The sequence below is a fragment of the Ips typographus genome, linkage group LG11, assembly GCF_016097725.1.
Source record: "Ips typographus isolate SLU linkage group LG11, UJ_Ityp_2.0, whole genome shotgun sequence".
Classification (NCBI taxonomy): Eukaryota; Metazoa; Arthropoda; class Insecta; order Coleoptera; family Curculionidae; genus Ips; species Ips typographus.
Window position 1 is genome coordinate 8,706,317 of NC_138432.1, and position 16,724 is coordinate 8,723,040.

General features: G+C 37.8%; 1 protein-coding gene across 4 annotated transcripts; it reads right to left on the bottom strand.

Moving 5' to 3' along the window:
• Positions 1 to 157: 157 nt before the first annotated feature.
• Positions 158 to 16,130, bottom strand: Vps13B (vacuolar protein sorting 13B). Of its 4 annotated transcripts, XM_081990120.1 has the most exons (52): positions 15,843 to 16,130; positions 15,241 to 15,418; positions 15,104 to 15,182; positions 14,869 to 15,050; positions 14,642 to 14,762; positions 14,500 to 14,589; positions 14,230 to 14,369; positions 13,549 to 14,179; positions 12,697 to 13,493; positions 12,428 to 12,647; positions 12,208 to 12,378; positions 11,780 to 11,960; positions 11,434 to 11,725; positions 11,181 to 11,378; positions 10,918 to 11,133; positions 10,685 to 10,864; positions 10,441 to 10,626; positions 10,253 to 10,385; positions 10,028 to 10,200; positions 9,850 to 9,977; positions 9,619 to 9,778; positions 9,421 to 9,564; positions 9,081 to 9,297; positions 8,846 to 9,029; positions 8,622 to 8,789; positions 8,297 to 8,503; positions 8,100 to 8,246; positions 7,880 to 8,048; positions 7,567 to 7,827; positions 7,238 to 7,512; positions 6,564 to 7,082; positions 6,021 to 6,414; positions 5,652 to 5,967; positions 5,207 to 5,595; positions 4,861 to 5,151; positions 4,594 to 4,807; positions 4,384 to 4,536; positions 4,209 to 4,324; positions 3,905 to 4,154; positions 3,661 to 3,844; positions 3,320 to 3,611; positions 3,115 to 3,263; positions 2,891 to 2,995; positions 2,621 to 2,818; positions 2,440 to 2,565; positions 2,149 to 2,386; positions 1,951 to 2,094; positions 1,691 to 1,901; positions 1,451 to 1,635; positions 1,213 to 1,397; positions 974 to 1,160; positions 158 to 919 (listed from the first exon to the last, which is right to left on the bottom strand). In XM_081990120.1, the coding sequence occupies exons 1-52, from the start codon at positions 15,927 to 15,929 to the stop codon at positions 288 to 290; spliced, it is 11,793 nt and encodes a 3,930-aa protein (XP_081846246.1). In that variant the 5' UTR covers positions 15,930 to 16,130; the 3' UTR covers positions 158 to 287. The 4 variants fall into 4 exon arrangements, with proteins under 4 accessions (XP_081846246.1, XP_081846245.1, XP_081846244.1 ...); XM_081990119.1 differs by having other exon boundaries at positions 3,661 to 4,154; positions 14,642 to 14,750; XM_081990118.1 differs by having other exon boundaries at positions 3,124 to 3,263; positions 3,661 to 4,154.
• Between the last annotated feature and the right edge of the window lie 594 nt (positions 16,131 to 16,724).

The window sequence follows — 16,724 nt, forward strand, 5'->3', positions numbered from 1 at the left end:
TATTATTTGTTATTAAAAATATTCAATCGTTATACCGTCGTGTAAAAAAATGGTCTTTGCAAATTGTATTTACTAATAAAACTTTTTTACAATTTTTTGACTTTGATATGATGATACGTCGTGTTGTAATGCTTTTTGAGATTCCAACAACAGTCACTTTATCAAAAACAATTTTTTTTATTCAATAAATAAATGCACAAGTCCAACAAGATGTATAAAAATAGTTAAAAATATTGCCTAGTAGTTTTGTGTTTCTAGTTCAAAAATATTTTTTATTGCTTAAGAGTTCACAAAACCTGAAAGTGACCTTTGCTCCTCTGTTGCCCGGCCAAGTTCAGCACACAAACAAAATACTTAATCTTCTGCGTAGTTACCAAATAATTTAACGTCACAGACTCTCCCTGACTGACATCAACAATATCAGGACTCGACAACGGACTGACACTGATGCCAGAATGAACTGACGGCACATCTTCTGACTCCACTCTTAATAAACCCGCCGTACTTCTGACATAATCTGCTACTCGGGCTCGCATTTCCGGATCCATATTAATAGCCAGTTCATCTTCGAGCTTCTCTTTTTGTACTATTTTAGGGGGGACGTGTTTCAAAGTCAAAATTGTGGGATCGCTGTTTGGCACTGAAATCACCTCCTCCAAAGGCATAATTCTGTCGATTTCGTCGTTTTCCAGGTTGATCACCACTAAATTCTCTATGGTTAATATTAAGGCCACCGCGGTAAACATTGAATCTTGTGTAATGCTTGTTGCTTCTGTGATGTATAAAATATGGCCTGAAAGAACTTGAGGAAATTTCCACGGGTATTTAAGGGTGGAGTTGGGGGTGTGTTCAATGTGGATGGTTTGAGATGGAGCGCGGGGATCTGGTAGCGGATTCCACCCTGCTCCTTGCAACAATCCTGAAATAAACATGTTAATGCTCCTGAATTGCTTCAAATATATGACTGGCTTACCCTGTCCGGTTAAAGCCAGTAACTCAGCAGCTCCACTTAAAGGTTTGGTAAACATTCCCACAATGCCCAGACCGACACCAGCAGCTAAAGATCTCGGTGAAGCTCCGGTGGACATCATGGACTGTAAAGGATGATGGGCAATACCACCAACTGCTCCCAAAAGACTGATACCCAAGCTGGTCATCCCCTATAAGTAATTCAGTTTTTATACGAGTCTTTACGGTGTTCTAACTAATAACCTGCATGAAGCCTTCTGCCACGCCTTGAGGTCTTTGTCTTCGCTGTTCTTCTGTGCGTTTCTGGTGTTCTTCATCCAAAGTTAAACGATCAAGGTTTCTAGCAACGCTGCTGGCCAATTTAGTGACTGATTGTAAGGTGCCGGCTGTCAAGTGTTTCATTAAAGATGCAGATCCCGTTGTTATACCTGAATACCAGACTTAAACATTTTTGTTTAATATGAGGGTACAACTGATGAACCTTTCAGAAAAGCCATGGGTCCTTGAACCAAACCACGGTAAGGTAGGCTCACAAAATCCCTCAAACCAGTACCCATTGCTCGCGCAAGTCCTCCAGGACTGCCGAGCAATTCTAAAGAGCTCACAACCCAACCTGCTCCAAATAAAGCTCCTGACAGATAGTGCATTGTTAAAACGTGACCTAATCTAAAATACAACAAAACCTGTTAAACGTTTTGTAATAAATAACAGGAAAACTAACCTATAAGGAGTAGTAAAAATCCTTCGACGTTCAAACTTTCCGAACTGCAAAGGACTTTGATCTAAAGCAATATACATTTTCATCGAACTGTGCACTGACAACAACATTGACAAAGGATTGATCACAAAAGTTCTTATAGTTAAAGGTTGAGAAAGTATTGCACACTGCCAGGCAACCAGTTCGGGTACATTTACCGATACAAAGCTTGAACCTACAAGTTTAGGTTAAGCCCGCGAATACTCCATTTACCAAATACTTACCTATTCTACTGTCGTTTCGCTGTTTAGGCCATAAAACCAAATCAACCATGTTCAAGTCTTTCACATACTGCATTAACCTGGTTACGTAAACATCCTCGAGAAAACAAGATACGGGATTAACGGTAAGTTTCAAGGTTTTCACTCCTGGTAAAAAGGTAGTTCAGAGAAAAACAAACGACATTCAATTAGTAGGTTTACCTGTATAAACAACACCACTGGTTTGATTCACTAAACTTTCCAAAACCGCTTCAGCTACAATAAGGACGTGCTCCTCGCAATTTTCTAAAATAACCTCCATGGGAATTCCAAGAATATTTTGGTGTTTACGCGGTTTGCGTTCCTGTCCCAATAGAATGACGGGAAAATCAAATGAAGCTCTGTTGTACAACTGATTGTCGACTTGAATGTCCGAAACAGACACTTTCAGTTTCAGTTGCTGTTCAAAACAAGAAAAATTAGTTATTTTACACAAGAGCCAGGTGCTACTACCTCTTTTTGTACAGCCACAACAGCCAAATCATCACACACCAATGTAATTAACTCCCAACGTTCAGTAACATCTTCCTCCATATCCGAAATGAGAACGAGGCCAAAACTTTCCAAAAATGCATTGACCTATTTATGCAAAATCCATTTAAATAGTTTTAAAGTGTTTAGGAACCAAACAAACCTTAAAGCTTTCCCATACATCTTGTAGTGGCAATGTGTGGCTGAATAGTTTTTTAAAAGTTGGAGAGACCACCCGTGCTTCATCCGAATTTCGTCTAAGACAAACGAAAGTTGGTTTTGTACTAACAGGAAATTGGTTTTCTGATGCGAATGGACTTGTGGGGTTAATGCTGTCGTCGGATGTTCCAAGAGACGTATGCTAAGTAGACATAAAGTTGGATTAATAGCTAGCAACCTGGAGCTAGTTATAAAAATGTATCACTAAACACACCTTGATGAAACTTTCTGCTTCTTTACTAGTCTTAGATAACACATTGGTATGTTCTTTTTCCCTCATAGATAATCGCACTCTAATGTCTCTAGCACTTATTTCAACCTATAAATAAATCATTTTAAGCTTAGAATGTGACTTGACTAAAATAATGAATGGTGTTTCATTCAAATAATTCATTTCAAATTTCCTAGTTGGAAAAACAGACAACAAAAAATAAATACCTGACTAACACTTTCAATTCTCAAATAAGTCGTACAGGCTGTGTTAATTATAGTCAGTTTGACATCACCGTAATAAGGCACCCGAATAAAAAGATCATTGTTGTTAACTATACTAACACCGGCTGACCATTCTAATTTGTGATTTTCACCTGCAAATGACAAAAAAACAATAAAAACTCAGTGATAGACTATCACAGAAACTTACTAAGAGAGTCGTAAGCAAATGAGAGTTTTTCAGGAAAATACATTTGAGGCAATTCAGGAAACTTGTCCGATATCACAGGCATGTTGTAGAAAATATTGGTAAAAGCTGGTATTTTACAGTTCCACCTAAAATGCTCGCTTTCAGCCACTATAGAACAATCATCAGTCTGACTTTGTCCACAGTAAAACCCTGCATTAGTAGTGTTTTCGATGAAAAGCTGGGGACGCGGGTCACTATGAAGGGCTAAGAAGGTTTGGCCCTTAATTTCTTGGGCGGTCAAAACCACTGGACTCTGCATTAATTAAATTAAATTCACACCAAGATGATGTAGCACAACTTACAGGAAAATCTTTGCCTTGTAAGGAAAACGCCTTCCTGAGTAGTGGTTTATCAACTCGAATCGGGCATGACCATCCTAAAGTTAAGTCCAGAGAAAAAGCTATGTAAAGACAATAATCAGAATTGTTAGTTGGCTCTAAATCCTGCTTTAATGTATGCCATTGCATTATTGGAGTCCCTGAATGACTGCAACATAATTTGTTCCTGTAACTCAAACTAAGTAACCTCGAGCCTTGGTAAAAACACCTTTTTTGAGAGTGAGGAGCTACAGTAAAGTAGAATTTGTCAGCATTCTGAGGCAAATCGTATATTCCTGCAGGAACTGCAAGACACATTACGTTCACTTGTGTGGTTAAGTGATTGGATAAGACGTGTGTAGAGGCAAGGCGTAATAAACGAATCTCATTGGATCTCATGGAGCTAGACAAAGAGACCATGCAAAGGTGTGAGTCGCTTTTGATGCAAGTTTTAATCGTCCCATCCAAAGGAATGTTGCCTGTTTGATTATTTAAATGTCAGTGTGAATAAAAAAATAAATGTTGGGATTAACCTGTAATTTTTGGCATGTAGAAACTCTGACTCCAGTCGCTTTTGGCTAACTGTAAAGGACCAGAAAAAAACCAATTGTTTCCGGTACAAATGCCCAAATGAAAGCTTTCTTCTAGTCTGAAATTTGTGTACAAGTAGTGCTAATAACAGTCAAGTGTTGTAAAAGTCAATCTTACTTAGGTGGGGCTATAATTCCATGGTGCTGCACCCTACAGAGCTCAATACCGTTCAGCATCAAAGAAACCGGAGTACCTAAAGTGTTCACCATCAAACACCAAGGTAAAACTTCTACTAAAAGCGCGCAGGAGTATTGGCAAGCATTTTGATACCTGCAAACCGCAACTTCCAGTCTGTCAAACACACTAAACACCTTATTATACACTCACCTAACTTGGACATGAGTCAATGGTTGGTTATCATCCGTAATCCATTCCACATTACCAAACTCTTCATCAAAATACGGCCACGTAGACTCAAAGCAGTGATTGAGGGATTCCAGAATCACTTCAATCTCTTCATTGGGGGATTTTTTAAAAAACTGCCTCTGGTCAACCAACGTGTAATTCAAAGGCACGTAAGGGTTGTTAAGTTGAGAGTTTCCTGTTTAAATTAGTTCTAATGACGGTTTTTGTTCAAATAAATCAAATTACAACCTTCTTCCAATTGGAAAGTGATTTGATGGGAATGATCAATTGTACCGGGGCAGTATAACTGCTGTAATTCCCCTTTGCCGTTAATAACCGAGTCTAAGTGTACGCCAAGAGTGGGGGTTTCAATATGAACTTTAGCACTCATAGGAAGATTGGATCGTATCATAAACAGTGGCCACAGCATCGCCAATATCCGTCTGGATTTAGCAAAATCCTGTATTATGATTCGGCACCACACTGACAGGAATTGACCTCGTTCTTGCAATGGGACTTTCACCAACCATGGTTGAGAACCTGTATTTTAGGCATTTCACAAACAGGTCCAAAATTAATTTCGTTTTGTCCTTACCTGTAGCGTGTTCCCTCAAAGGAATATCACCGGTCCAAGACGATTCCAACCCATAAAACCTTAACCTCAAAATGTAGTTTTTCTTATTGTTGATAAAAATACTGGGAGCCGCACTGCGTCCTCCCACAATATGACTCTGAGCCACTCTAAACTCCTGCTCCTTATTATCAGAGACCACTTCAACCACTTTCATTTCAAAGTGTTCTGCCAGCATATTGCACACGATCAACTGTCCGAAAAAAGTTATTTGTTTCTGTGTCTTGGACGCATTTTTCACAGTCATAAAAATGGTGAAATTTTTCTCAGAATTGAAGTGGATCATTTGAGTGCCTTCATTCCAAACGGAAAACGGTTTGGACCACTGCCAGTCAGAGTCTTCCAAACTAATCCTGTTCAAATGCTCACATTTTAACTATGAAGAATTAGTAATAAAAGTTACCCAAACCTGAAGAGTTGCTTTTTCTTTTGTGACTTCCAGGAATATAAATGGAACACTCTGGATGGTAGCAAAATACTTTCCTCAGTTCCCATTTGTCCTAGACGAATGTTAACATTTGTGTCATTGCAAACCACATGTCTGGTTGTTATAATAAAGTCCAGCTCCTGGTTATCTTCAGACAAGTAGTTTTGGGTCCACATTAGAGTACTGACTGCCACTGTATGTGCAATACTAGGACCAAATTTCACTTGAATTGGTTTTGACACACAATTCACTTGGAAACAATCCGACATACACAGTTCGATTTTTGCGGTAAACGGCTCTGAAAAATCCAATTTTCACTACCAAAGAAATCGGAGTATTATCGAAGCTAACCAATAAAAGTCTGCTCAGTTAAATAACTGTAATCCAGTATGCTGGACCGAACTGACGAACTCAATTCCGCCGTCCAAACCTTGAAATTCCAGGTGGAAAAGTAGGAACACAAATTGTCCATAGAGAGAGTAAGAAACTTTTGGTTTTCAGGGAAATTCAGATCGGAGGAATATTTTTTAAGGCACTCGGGAAGTTTCAGGTAAATGTCTTTGGGGGTGTAGTTATACAGTGATACTTCCAGTTTTGTAACGTATACGGCCACGTCAATGTTGGGTATGAGGTTTTTATTGAAATACGAATCGATGCGCATGCAGGCGGCTAAAGCTCGAGGAGAAATTCCACCTTTATTGAGTATAGGCTCTTCGGTGGCTTCGTCTATTGTTGTGATAACCACCTGTTAAAGTAGTGGTGTTATATACCAGTAGGGAGAAAAGTTTAAAATGTGATATAAACGGGTAATACGTTGTGCTAATGATTTCTGACTGGTCACAAACCAGTATAGATAAATTTCACTGTGTATTACTAAGATTTGAAAGGACTTACCCTCCATGTACTGGCCACCACAGTTCTGGGACACCCTTTCGGTAAATTCAAGTGACAAATTTCACTCTCGGACAAACAAAACTGAGTAAAGGGCAGATAACAGTTTCTGCACTCGGACCAATACTCCAAATGACACAAAACTGAAATATTCTCTTGGGCACTGAGTGCCATTTTGTAAGGCACCGGAAACACCCTCACTTTAGTCAACGCCCTCGGTTGAGGGTATTTCCAAGCCATCGACGAAATGTTTTTAGTCCAAAACATGACTTGATAGGGCAACGGCATTTCGTCCGCGTTGTCAGTGCTCGAGTCTACAAATTGAAACGCCCCCGCTCTTAGGTCGTCTTTATAGTGCTGATCTTTGTCCGCTGGTTTCTCTGCATTAACTTCTGGAGGATTACTAACGTTTGGCAACAATGCCAAAAAGTCTTGTAAGTCCTTTAGGACTGTGTTGACGCATCTGAGTTGGGTTGCGGTGATATCAAGCAGAATACAGTCACTTTCTGCTGTGATTTGTACCTGCAATTTTAAATTTTACCATATTATACAGGGTTTGAATGCCCTAATTCGGAAGGGACAAATTATAAATAACTCAGTATCTCAAGAACATTAGTCATAAAAACCAATTTTCTTTATTTTTAACACTTTTGTTGTTGAGTAGTAAGATGGCTCACCTGGGGATCACTGTCTGGTTCCTGCCATGACTCCCAATATAACCCAATGTCCAGAGTAATCGTCCAAGGATTCAGTAGCAGCTTCTTGAAATTATCATAGATCACAGTCAAAGTTAGGCAGTCAAAAGTAGTCATTAAAGTGATTTTTTCAGGTCTACTAGTCAAGAAAAGTTGAGACTTTAAAGAGCGTATGCCTAAATGAAGCTCGTGACCACTTTCAGACACTACAGCAAACACTAGCTGATCAAACTTAATCGCTACTGTGTTGGTACTTCCTAAAAGTTTAAAGTTTAAGGTTTCCAGGAAATTTGTGGTGCATGAAAACTCACCAAACATATCTTTGATAGCCTGAAATTTGCTAAAAGTATCATTGAACTTCATGGCCCGAGCACTAACGCTCAATTCGTCAGAAGAATTTTGAGCTTGAGCAGCTTTGAGCAACGCCATAAAACTATCGGAACCACCTCCTCCCTTAAAACTATCCCTCACTTTTTCTGTAATGCTTAGAAGGTGAGCCCATTTGGAGGCTTGACACAGCAATTTAGTAGGTTTAGATATTTCCAGCTCAATTTTAGAATGTTTGCTTACTCCTGTTGTAACTAATTAACAATCTTGAAACACACACAATAAAATAGTTAGTACCTTTAGTGAAACGCATAGTAAAAAAGGCTGGTAAAATCCCATTGCTAGGAATTGGAGAACCACGTTTAGTTTCAAGTAATTCAACTGGAAAATCATCTTTTGTAGGTAATCGACTGGCAGCCGAGTACTCTGGTCCGCATATTTTAAAGCTAACGTCAAACACTGAAGCCTGAATACACAAAATTACAGCTATAATTAACTGCAGATTTCAAAGACAAACCTGGAATTTCATCCCCAGTTGTTGTTTGGCAAAAAACGCATTAGGTTGCGTAAAACCAACATACAAGAGGGGTAAATATTTTTTATGAGAGTCGGACCGGTCGTCTGTGCTTTCTTCCGAAGCTTCGTAACCTTGATCTTCATGCAACTTCAAGAAATTTTATCAACAAAACAGTCAAACGGATCAATAAAACCAACCTTTTTGGATACTCTTCGCTTCTTTGATTTATATCTGGAGCTGTTTCGCTCATCTTCCATGTTATACAATGTTAAGGAGATCCCGCCTGAGGTTATAACAACTTCAACAGGTACTGAAGTGTAAATATATGGAGTTGTGTTCGGTGGACGCGGAAATAACGCTTGTTTCTCGCTTTCAGTATTTTGTTTTGATGAAAAGTTGACAACCTTAAAAGTTAACATCACTGGATGAAACAATATTATAACTTCTGCTGCTTTTTTAGTTTTAGACAATTTCCAAAAATAAATCATGGACAAACACTCAACCAACAAAAACAATACACACCTGAACTTTAGACGACTGCACACTTTTCACATCCGAAGTATCAATTCCAGAATCTTTGCTCTGTCCTCTGGGCTGTTGCTGTAAACCGCTATCGAAGCGACTTTCACTAGCCGCAGAGTCAAACCTTGAATAAGGAAATTTGATTTGCACCTTCTGGAGAACTCCATCCTGGAAATGCTAACAAGTGACAGAGCCCAGTATTACACAAATTTTGGGTGTAGTACCTGAAGAATAAAAGGAGTAACCAAAACCACAACCTCGTTCAGTATGGAGGATAACAACTTGACCTGCTGCAACGACAAGTTCACTGTAATATCAGTCACTAAATTAATTTCCACTGCATGCCCACATATTGTAGTACTGTCTTTGTAAATCATTGCAGGGGCCGCCACAATCGTCACATCAAATCTGCGTTAAAACCACTCATTATAAAGTTCTTTAGTTGGGTGTGAAACGTACTTATCGAAAATACATCTCAAATTCAATGCGGGAGTTATATTGGGCTGACCTTGTTCCAGAATGTTCCACTCCAAAGCCGGATTCTCGCTAGTACCTCTCAAATTAGATAAAAGATCACTCGTAGGCATTAAAATGGCATTAATATCATCCCACATTCCAGTGCAAAGCGAGATTCCCATTATATCAAGCTGGTACTGTCTGTCTTCCACTTCACTTCCTGCAAATAGTCTCAAAACATTATGTCTTTCAGTGCAAGGTTTTTTTCTGTATTAAATAAAATTTGAATGAATAATTGAATATTGAATAACTAGTAAATGAAGAAAATAATGATGCTACTAACCAGGAATGTTTAGAATTCTAGCGTGAGCAGCCTGGTCGTAAATATCAGGTCTAATCGGAGTTCTACAAATCGGATTCACAGCTTGAGGACTTAGGACGACTTTGTGGAGTTGGAATATTAAAGTGTCGTGGAAAGTGCCACTACCTAGAAAGTAAACAAAGTTTAAAAACATACAAAATTTACATTAAGTACGTTTACCCAGAAGTTCTTTTGAAGGCATTATAACCCTGATTTCTTGGCAATCAAAATACGCTAAAGGCAAATTTTCACTACTAATACGAGTCAACAAGTTGGAATTGTTTTCTAGGTTTGTTTTGCCAGAATCCCCGTTGCCTACCGGTATAGTTATTAATGGCATCTAATAAAAGTTTGAACAGAATTGCATAACAAACACATCAGCTTCGGTAAATAATTTTAAAACTAACTTACCAACACTAAATAAAAACTCCTTAAAGTGTTCAGAGATAAAATAAAATCTAAAGGTTGCACGTTAACCACAATTTCAGTTATGTAACGTGATTTTGATAAAAGTTGAGTGTTGGCTTCAGACTTGTTACCTGAAACCCCATCGAATATTTTCAAAGAAATAATCACGTGTACAACATACTTTTCTTCTGTACAGCACCCCATAAAGTATGCGTATGCTGACAGCTCGCTCTTGTTATAGTAATACTGACTAAACTGCAATCATCCTGCCTCTGACTGGTCACCAGATCATCCCTTAAACGCATTACGACGCCGGAAAAAGCACCAGGTTGCCATTTGGAGTTCGAACCCATCCTATCATAACTATTTAGCGAAAAAAAAAAACTACAAATAAGAGACAAGTAACCTTTCATAATGTTGCACGGAAGCTGAACCAATTTTACTCTTCACTTTCAAATAAATACTTTGGAAATCTAAGGAGCTGACTATGTCTTCAGCGTCAAGCACCAGCATAAGTTGAGGTTGGTCTGACTTATCGTCTTAAAAAAAAATACGTTATGGAAATGATAAAGCTCTAAAGTTGATAACTGATACTTTGACCCTGGTTGGATAGTAACTCAATCGTTAATCTGGTAATTGTCCACTGAATCCAAGCAGTCAGTTTGACTGAGTCACTTTCGTTTGAACTTTCTGTATTAGTTGTTGTTAAAGGCGGTGTTTTATCGCTCACATTCTCTAAAGTATGCTCCTTAATTTGAGTTGGAGATAATGTAGAACTACCTGTAATTAAGTTACAAAATTTATTTAAAAAGAAGGAACTCCAGCATCACTAAATTACCTTTTACCAGAACAGGAGCAACCACTTCAGGCTTGTTTACTGCAGACGCTCTATTGCTAGAATTTGGCAAAAAACTAGAAGCAACCTCCATAAAACCATACAAAATACTAGCAAACAGGGATACTTGAACTTCTGACGTGCTCATTTTAATTGGAGTTGTATCAATGTGAACGCACACTCCTGCAATATCACTTCAAAATTACGTCCATTACCAATTTACCAAAACACCGCACCTAAATAACCTATATCAACTTTGGTTGAAGGATTTGAAACTGGTCTAGCCGTAGACATTGGAACGTTCTTAGATTGGCTGGCAGGACTATTCGGGCCACTACCAGAGTTGCTTTTAGCGTATTGTGCATTTGAACTACTGGCAGCACTGGCATTGGTATTTTTCAAACCTTTCCGTTTATTATCTTGGGATAGTGTGTCCTTCTTTTGATTTGTTCCTAAACACTTTGGTTAGTCTTAGAAAAGCAGCAGTTCCTAAAAATACCTGACGGGAATTTATCCTTAATTTCTTGATCAGATATGTTGGTACACGCTGTAGGTAAGGAGCTTTTTAAGGGCCTGGTGGACAGGCCCACTGTAGCGTTTAAGGTAACCGGCTCTAGAAACACCATTTTCTGTCCACGTTGCATAGTAAAACAACTGAGATCTAACATTGACATTGTCCAAGGAAAACTGGACTTGTCTTTAAACAATTCAGAAAGTTATACGCTGAAATGTTTCAAACTATAAAAAATTACCAGGTGTCCAAATATTATCCGGTAGTGATATGGGTAAATGTTTTAGAAACTTGGTAACATTGTGCCGTTGAGCACTTTTTATTGTAGCAAAGGGCAACGTCACCACCAAGATATCAGGTGGATTGTCTTTTGCCATTGCCTGTCCAATAGCCTCCTGAATTCCTTGAGACCCTACCGCCGACAACGAAGACATCGGAAAGTAAATAGTGCATTGTGAAACATCTCCTGATAAAAACATTCCTTTCCAGACATCAAACCAAGTTTTGAGTAAGGTGTAAATTCGTTCTTGTATCTACATATTTACAAAATTGGGTATTATTACATTAGGAAGTAATATGTAACTTACATCAACATTTTCTTCCTTTTGCGGCTGTTCGGAAGGAAGTCGAGGAGAGATTTTCTGATCGGAACTACTATGAACTGATTCTAAATGATGAGTGCTAGGTCTTCTAGATGTATCAGGAATACTGCCAGTTGCCTCCGAAAATGTTTTTGATTTCGTTAACGGCAAAGTATCAATTAAGTCACTACAAAGTAAAATGTGGTATTACAGTATTACAGTTTGCTTTTTAGTGACTTAATTGATATTTATAATATTGTATAAAAACGTTAAGATTAGAAGTGACTCAAAAAAATTAACAGAAAAAAATTACAAGCATCATATAACACAATAAATTGCTTGAAAACCAAACTACCTAAATTAGACGATAAACAATTGTTTTAATAAGTCAAATAATTTATGTATTTACAGTGTGAACCAACAAACTGACTTACCTCAAACCAAAACTTTTAGGAATATACAGCAACCATTTGCACAACAACGGATCAACGCAAATCCGAATCTCTTGTAGGTTGAATATAAAAATCGGAGGATGTTTCTGCACGTCCGGATTTAAAGGAAACTGCATCGTCACCGTGAGAAGAGGTGGTTGCTCTGAAACACTTCTGCAAAGCAATAGAAATTATCAAAACCCTGGGTTTTAAACATTATTACCGTCTTGTTTCAGGTTTGATAGGCTCAACCTTCAATTCTGGACCACTAATAAACAAAACTTGTTCCATGTTGCTAGAAGTTTTAAGTCCAGGTTTCTGACCTACAGGCTCGAATATAAAAGCTTTGACTGCTTCAACGCTACCGTCTATAGTTTGCGTTGAGTTGGTTAGGACTTTTTTGAATCTGATACCGTCGATGCAAATTTCCATGTAAGGAAAACCTTTAAAAAGTCCACTTAACTTGAGTCACAGGAAAGTAGTTAAACCTACCATAATCTTTACAAGCGTCAGACAACAAACTTGAACTGTAAATACTCTTGCCAATAGGGTCTGGTTCCTGCAGTAAGACTTTTTCTATGATATTGTACACAACCAACATCTTAGCTTTAGTGCCGTTAAGAGTTATATTTTCACTTTCTAAAACCATTTCATCATGTGGAATATTGCAATTCACCCAGTACTGGGGTTTTAAAATGTTTTTGGTATTGAAAGAAACGCTGCTGGGCGTCAACATAATGCTGTGACACGCCGTATTGGTCACTAAGCGACTTAACAGACCCACGACTTTAATGCTCTTCTTCGAGTAGCATGCATCAAATAGCTTCTTTGGGGGATCTGGTAATTGACAAGTGGTGTGCACCAGCCTGTTTACGTACATTGGAAACTGCTGAGCTAGATCGATAAACTGACATTCTATGGTCACTTTCGGTAGCACTGATGTGCTGGTCGGCATATTAGCAGTTGACGGTTTTTTCGACCTTTTAAACAATAAGGATTTGTTGGGTTGGAAGAATGGATGGTCCATTAGTTCCAGTTCAACCACCGGAGCGAATAAGGTGACTCGAATTGTTCTTATTGGGATAAATTCGCTCAGGGAATCAAAGTCATCTTCAGAAGGTGGTAGTAAGTCTTGGAGAGGTAGGTCAGGTTTTAAAGTAAAATAAGGAGGGTAGTCGTAAAATGAAGAGGCTACTTGGATAGTGCTGAGTCTGTGAAGTAAACCAGAGCACACTCGTAGTTTAAAGGGACCGAAACAAAGCCGCAAAGCTGATGTTTCAGGAATGTTACTAAAAAATTATAGAACGTGAATTCAGTATTTTAAGGAATGTTATTTAAAACAACCTGAACTCATAATTGCTTCCTAATTCGGACAAAATATCACTGCTCATGTCACTAGGCACCTCCAGCTGATACAAGTAATCAAAAGCAAAAGCTGGAGTTTTCTCTAACAGTACCGACTCTGTAGTAGTAGTCATATGAACATCCCAGTTGGTATTATACTGTCTTCTTCCCCCTTTATTTTCTATTACATCAGCGTCAAATAACGAATCAATCTTGTGTAAATTTGCAGCTGAACCCAACTTCAAATAAGGCGCAGTACTTTCATTAACTTCAACATGTCCGCAACTACAATATCCTGCAGGAATTAGTGAAGCTTCACTAATCCCTCCAGTACAATTAAACCACTGCAGACCGTAGATCAGGGTATCACTGTAAATGCCTTGAAGATCCAACGTTAACATTGGATGATAACGTAATTTTTTGTGGGTGTAGTAGGCGCGTTCTTGGTTCGATTCAGACACTTTAAAAGTGATTGAAGCCCTATCAACGTACAATCCAAAGTGTAGGGTGTGTCCTATATGACTTTTCAGGTCCTCGTGATCCCATTCGTCCTCCCAAGGGGCGGGCAAAACTGACGAAACGTACGACCACGCCCAACCTGTCCACGTGGCACCTGATTCTTGATGATCAGCTATCAAAATTGCAATAAGCCAAAAACTTAACAAAAGTAAGTGTTTATACCGGATTTAGTGTCTGAATTGCCTAATCCGTCAATAGTTGATTCACTATCAGGTTTCAACTGTTTTTGCTGCAGAGCGTACAAAAGCATTAGCAGCCTCATCAGCATAGGGACTTGCTGTTCAGTCACACTGAATTCCATACTAACAAATCAATTATGTTTCAGTTAAATGACAAAATTAGCAGAGCAATTTGGAAATGTAAGAAATCATAAATGAATAAATAACAAATACAAGTTTAGTGTTGAAATCAAATTCAATCAAGAAAACTTACTTGTTGCAGTAAATATCTAATCGGGTTGTAGACGCCACATTTGCCGTAGCAGAATGATAGTGTTTTAACAAATGCATGGTCATAGAGCATCTGAAATCAATTAGTGTTAAACTATGTTTTTACCAACTGGATTAATGAACACCTGTAAAGCATTGGTTCTTGGTAAACTTCTATTTTGCCTGAAGCGTTGCGTTTATCTAAACAGAGCGTCAAATCGCTGACGGTGATTATCTTGCGTAAAATCACTTGAGCTGGGGAAAGATCTACAAGTCAGTTATGCAAAAAGGTTTAATTGTAATCAACTCTTAAAAACCCTGTCAAAAACTGTTAAAAAATCAAATGTACTGCACACAAAAAGGAAAAGAATACCTGTGTAAGCAGATTCCCAGTTCTCATTAGCACTTTCAAATTTCAGCAATTTAACATTCATTGACAGCACAATATCCTCTTCAACATACTTAAGAATCAAGTTATTGCAATGTATACTTATGTTACTAACAATTTTATTTATTAATGACTGGATGTAACCTGCTGGTGCTTCCACACTTTTGCTAAAAAGCTTCATCATTCACAAAACTTTTCAACTTTAATGAGCTACACATACCTTTGACCTTGCACCTTTTCTTTTTCTTTCTTCTTGGTAGGTTTTCTGGTACCTTTTCCTTTTAAATTTAATATGCATTCTATAAGCAACACAACAAAAATCATGCTCAGATGTTAAGTTAGGACAACTTGTAATACCTATAGTGTTGATAGTTATTTTGATAGGTTCTGAGGTAATTTTCGTCCATGGAACGTGAATTGACAGCTCTCTAATACTGCCAGAAACAAAACTGAAAGGTAACTGAAGTTCTTGTTCTAGAACTTCTAAATTTAGTTCCAAATTGTGGAATGTGGCATCTCCACCCCATAATGATACCTAAAATATTGTTATGAATTATCTAGTAAAACATGTTTTTTTTTAGATAATATACAGGGTGGGTGGGTATTTTGAGACAGGGCTTTAACCACACTGAAGCTATGGTTAATGTCCTGCTATAATACTCCAGACACCCTGTGCATAGATGGGTGTGATTCCAAAGGTAAGGTAAAACCTTGCACAAGCAATTAGTGGCTTGGAAAGAAGCTTTTTTTGCAGCCCAGTTGCTGGTGAAAGGATACCAGAAACATTGAATAGTTATTTACAAATTAATCAAAATAAACACTGCATTTTAACAGTAATACACATAGATTAGCAAGCCAACTAGAATTTGGGCAAAAATCAAATTTAAAAAAAGCAAACTTCATTAATTTCTCTGAACTATATTTAAAAACTGTCCTTAATCCAATAATCCATTGCATACCTGTGAATCTTCTGGCTTGAAATTATTAATGTACCGATTAACATAGCTCAAAATGATGGGGGTGATATAGGACTCCAATTTGAACATGTTTCAAAGTAGTGTTTACTCAAGTTTTACATGGTTTCCAAGCAATTTATCCAGTTGCTGTTGACGTTTCCAAGTTGATCTAAGTAAAATACAACACGTCCTACACTAGAAGCATTTCTACCATTTAAATGAACGATTAAAACATGAATTTTTGATTAGGTTTTATCTATTTGTTGATTATTTTTGAGAGGCCGAAAATAAATATGTCAAACATAGGCCGGTATCAGCTGTTGACTGTCATAACAGTCATTAGGATTGTTGTTTTGGCATTTCAAATGCAGATCACAGACAGCGTCATCTATAGGACGATTCCGGCACTAATTTCTAGGACATAGTAGCTATCATCCAATTGCAAACTGTGCAAACTCACTGATAATGGATTAAGAGTTTGTTAGAGTATATCAAATGTGTTTATTTAAATCATCACCGGTGTATAAAATGAACAGAACTGCACACATTTAATTTCAAAGACGATTAAACACACTTTGATCCGTCTACCAGTTTTGTGAAGCCACAACCTTATTTATTTGTTTGATGAGAAATTTTCCAACTTTTCTAGCTAAATTCTATGTAAACAACTGAATTTCGAAAAAAAAGGGCACTTATTTGACCATTTCCTGGTAATTTCGTAATTATCTGTGGACTAACAAAGGCAGATAGAATAAATCTTCAATTAGCAAAACAATAAACGCAAAAAATACTTTAAAGGCCACTGAAATAGAACTCTAAGAATTAATTAATACCGCACTAATTGGATTTTTAAGCCTTGTCTCAAGGTCTATGGTTATTTGGAAA

Coding starts and splice junctions, on each gene's coding strand:
- Vps13B (XM_081990117.1), bottom strand. CDS start 15,929: ATGTTCAAATTGGAGTCCTATATCACCCCCATCATTTTGAGCTATGTT. Junction 1,398..1,450: donor ACCCATGGCTTTTCTGAAAG/GTTCATCAGTTG, acceptor TCTGGTATTCAG/GTATAACAACGGGATCTGCA. Junction 920..973: donor ACTGGCTTTAACCGGACAGG/GTAAGCCAGTCA, acceptor TGTTTATTTCAG/GATTGTTGCAAGGAGCAGGG.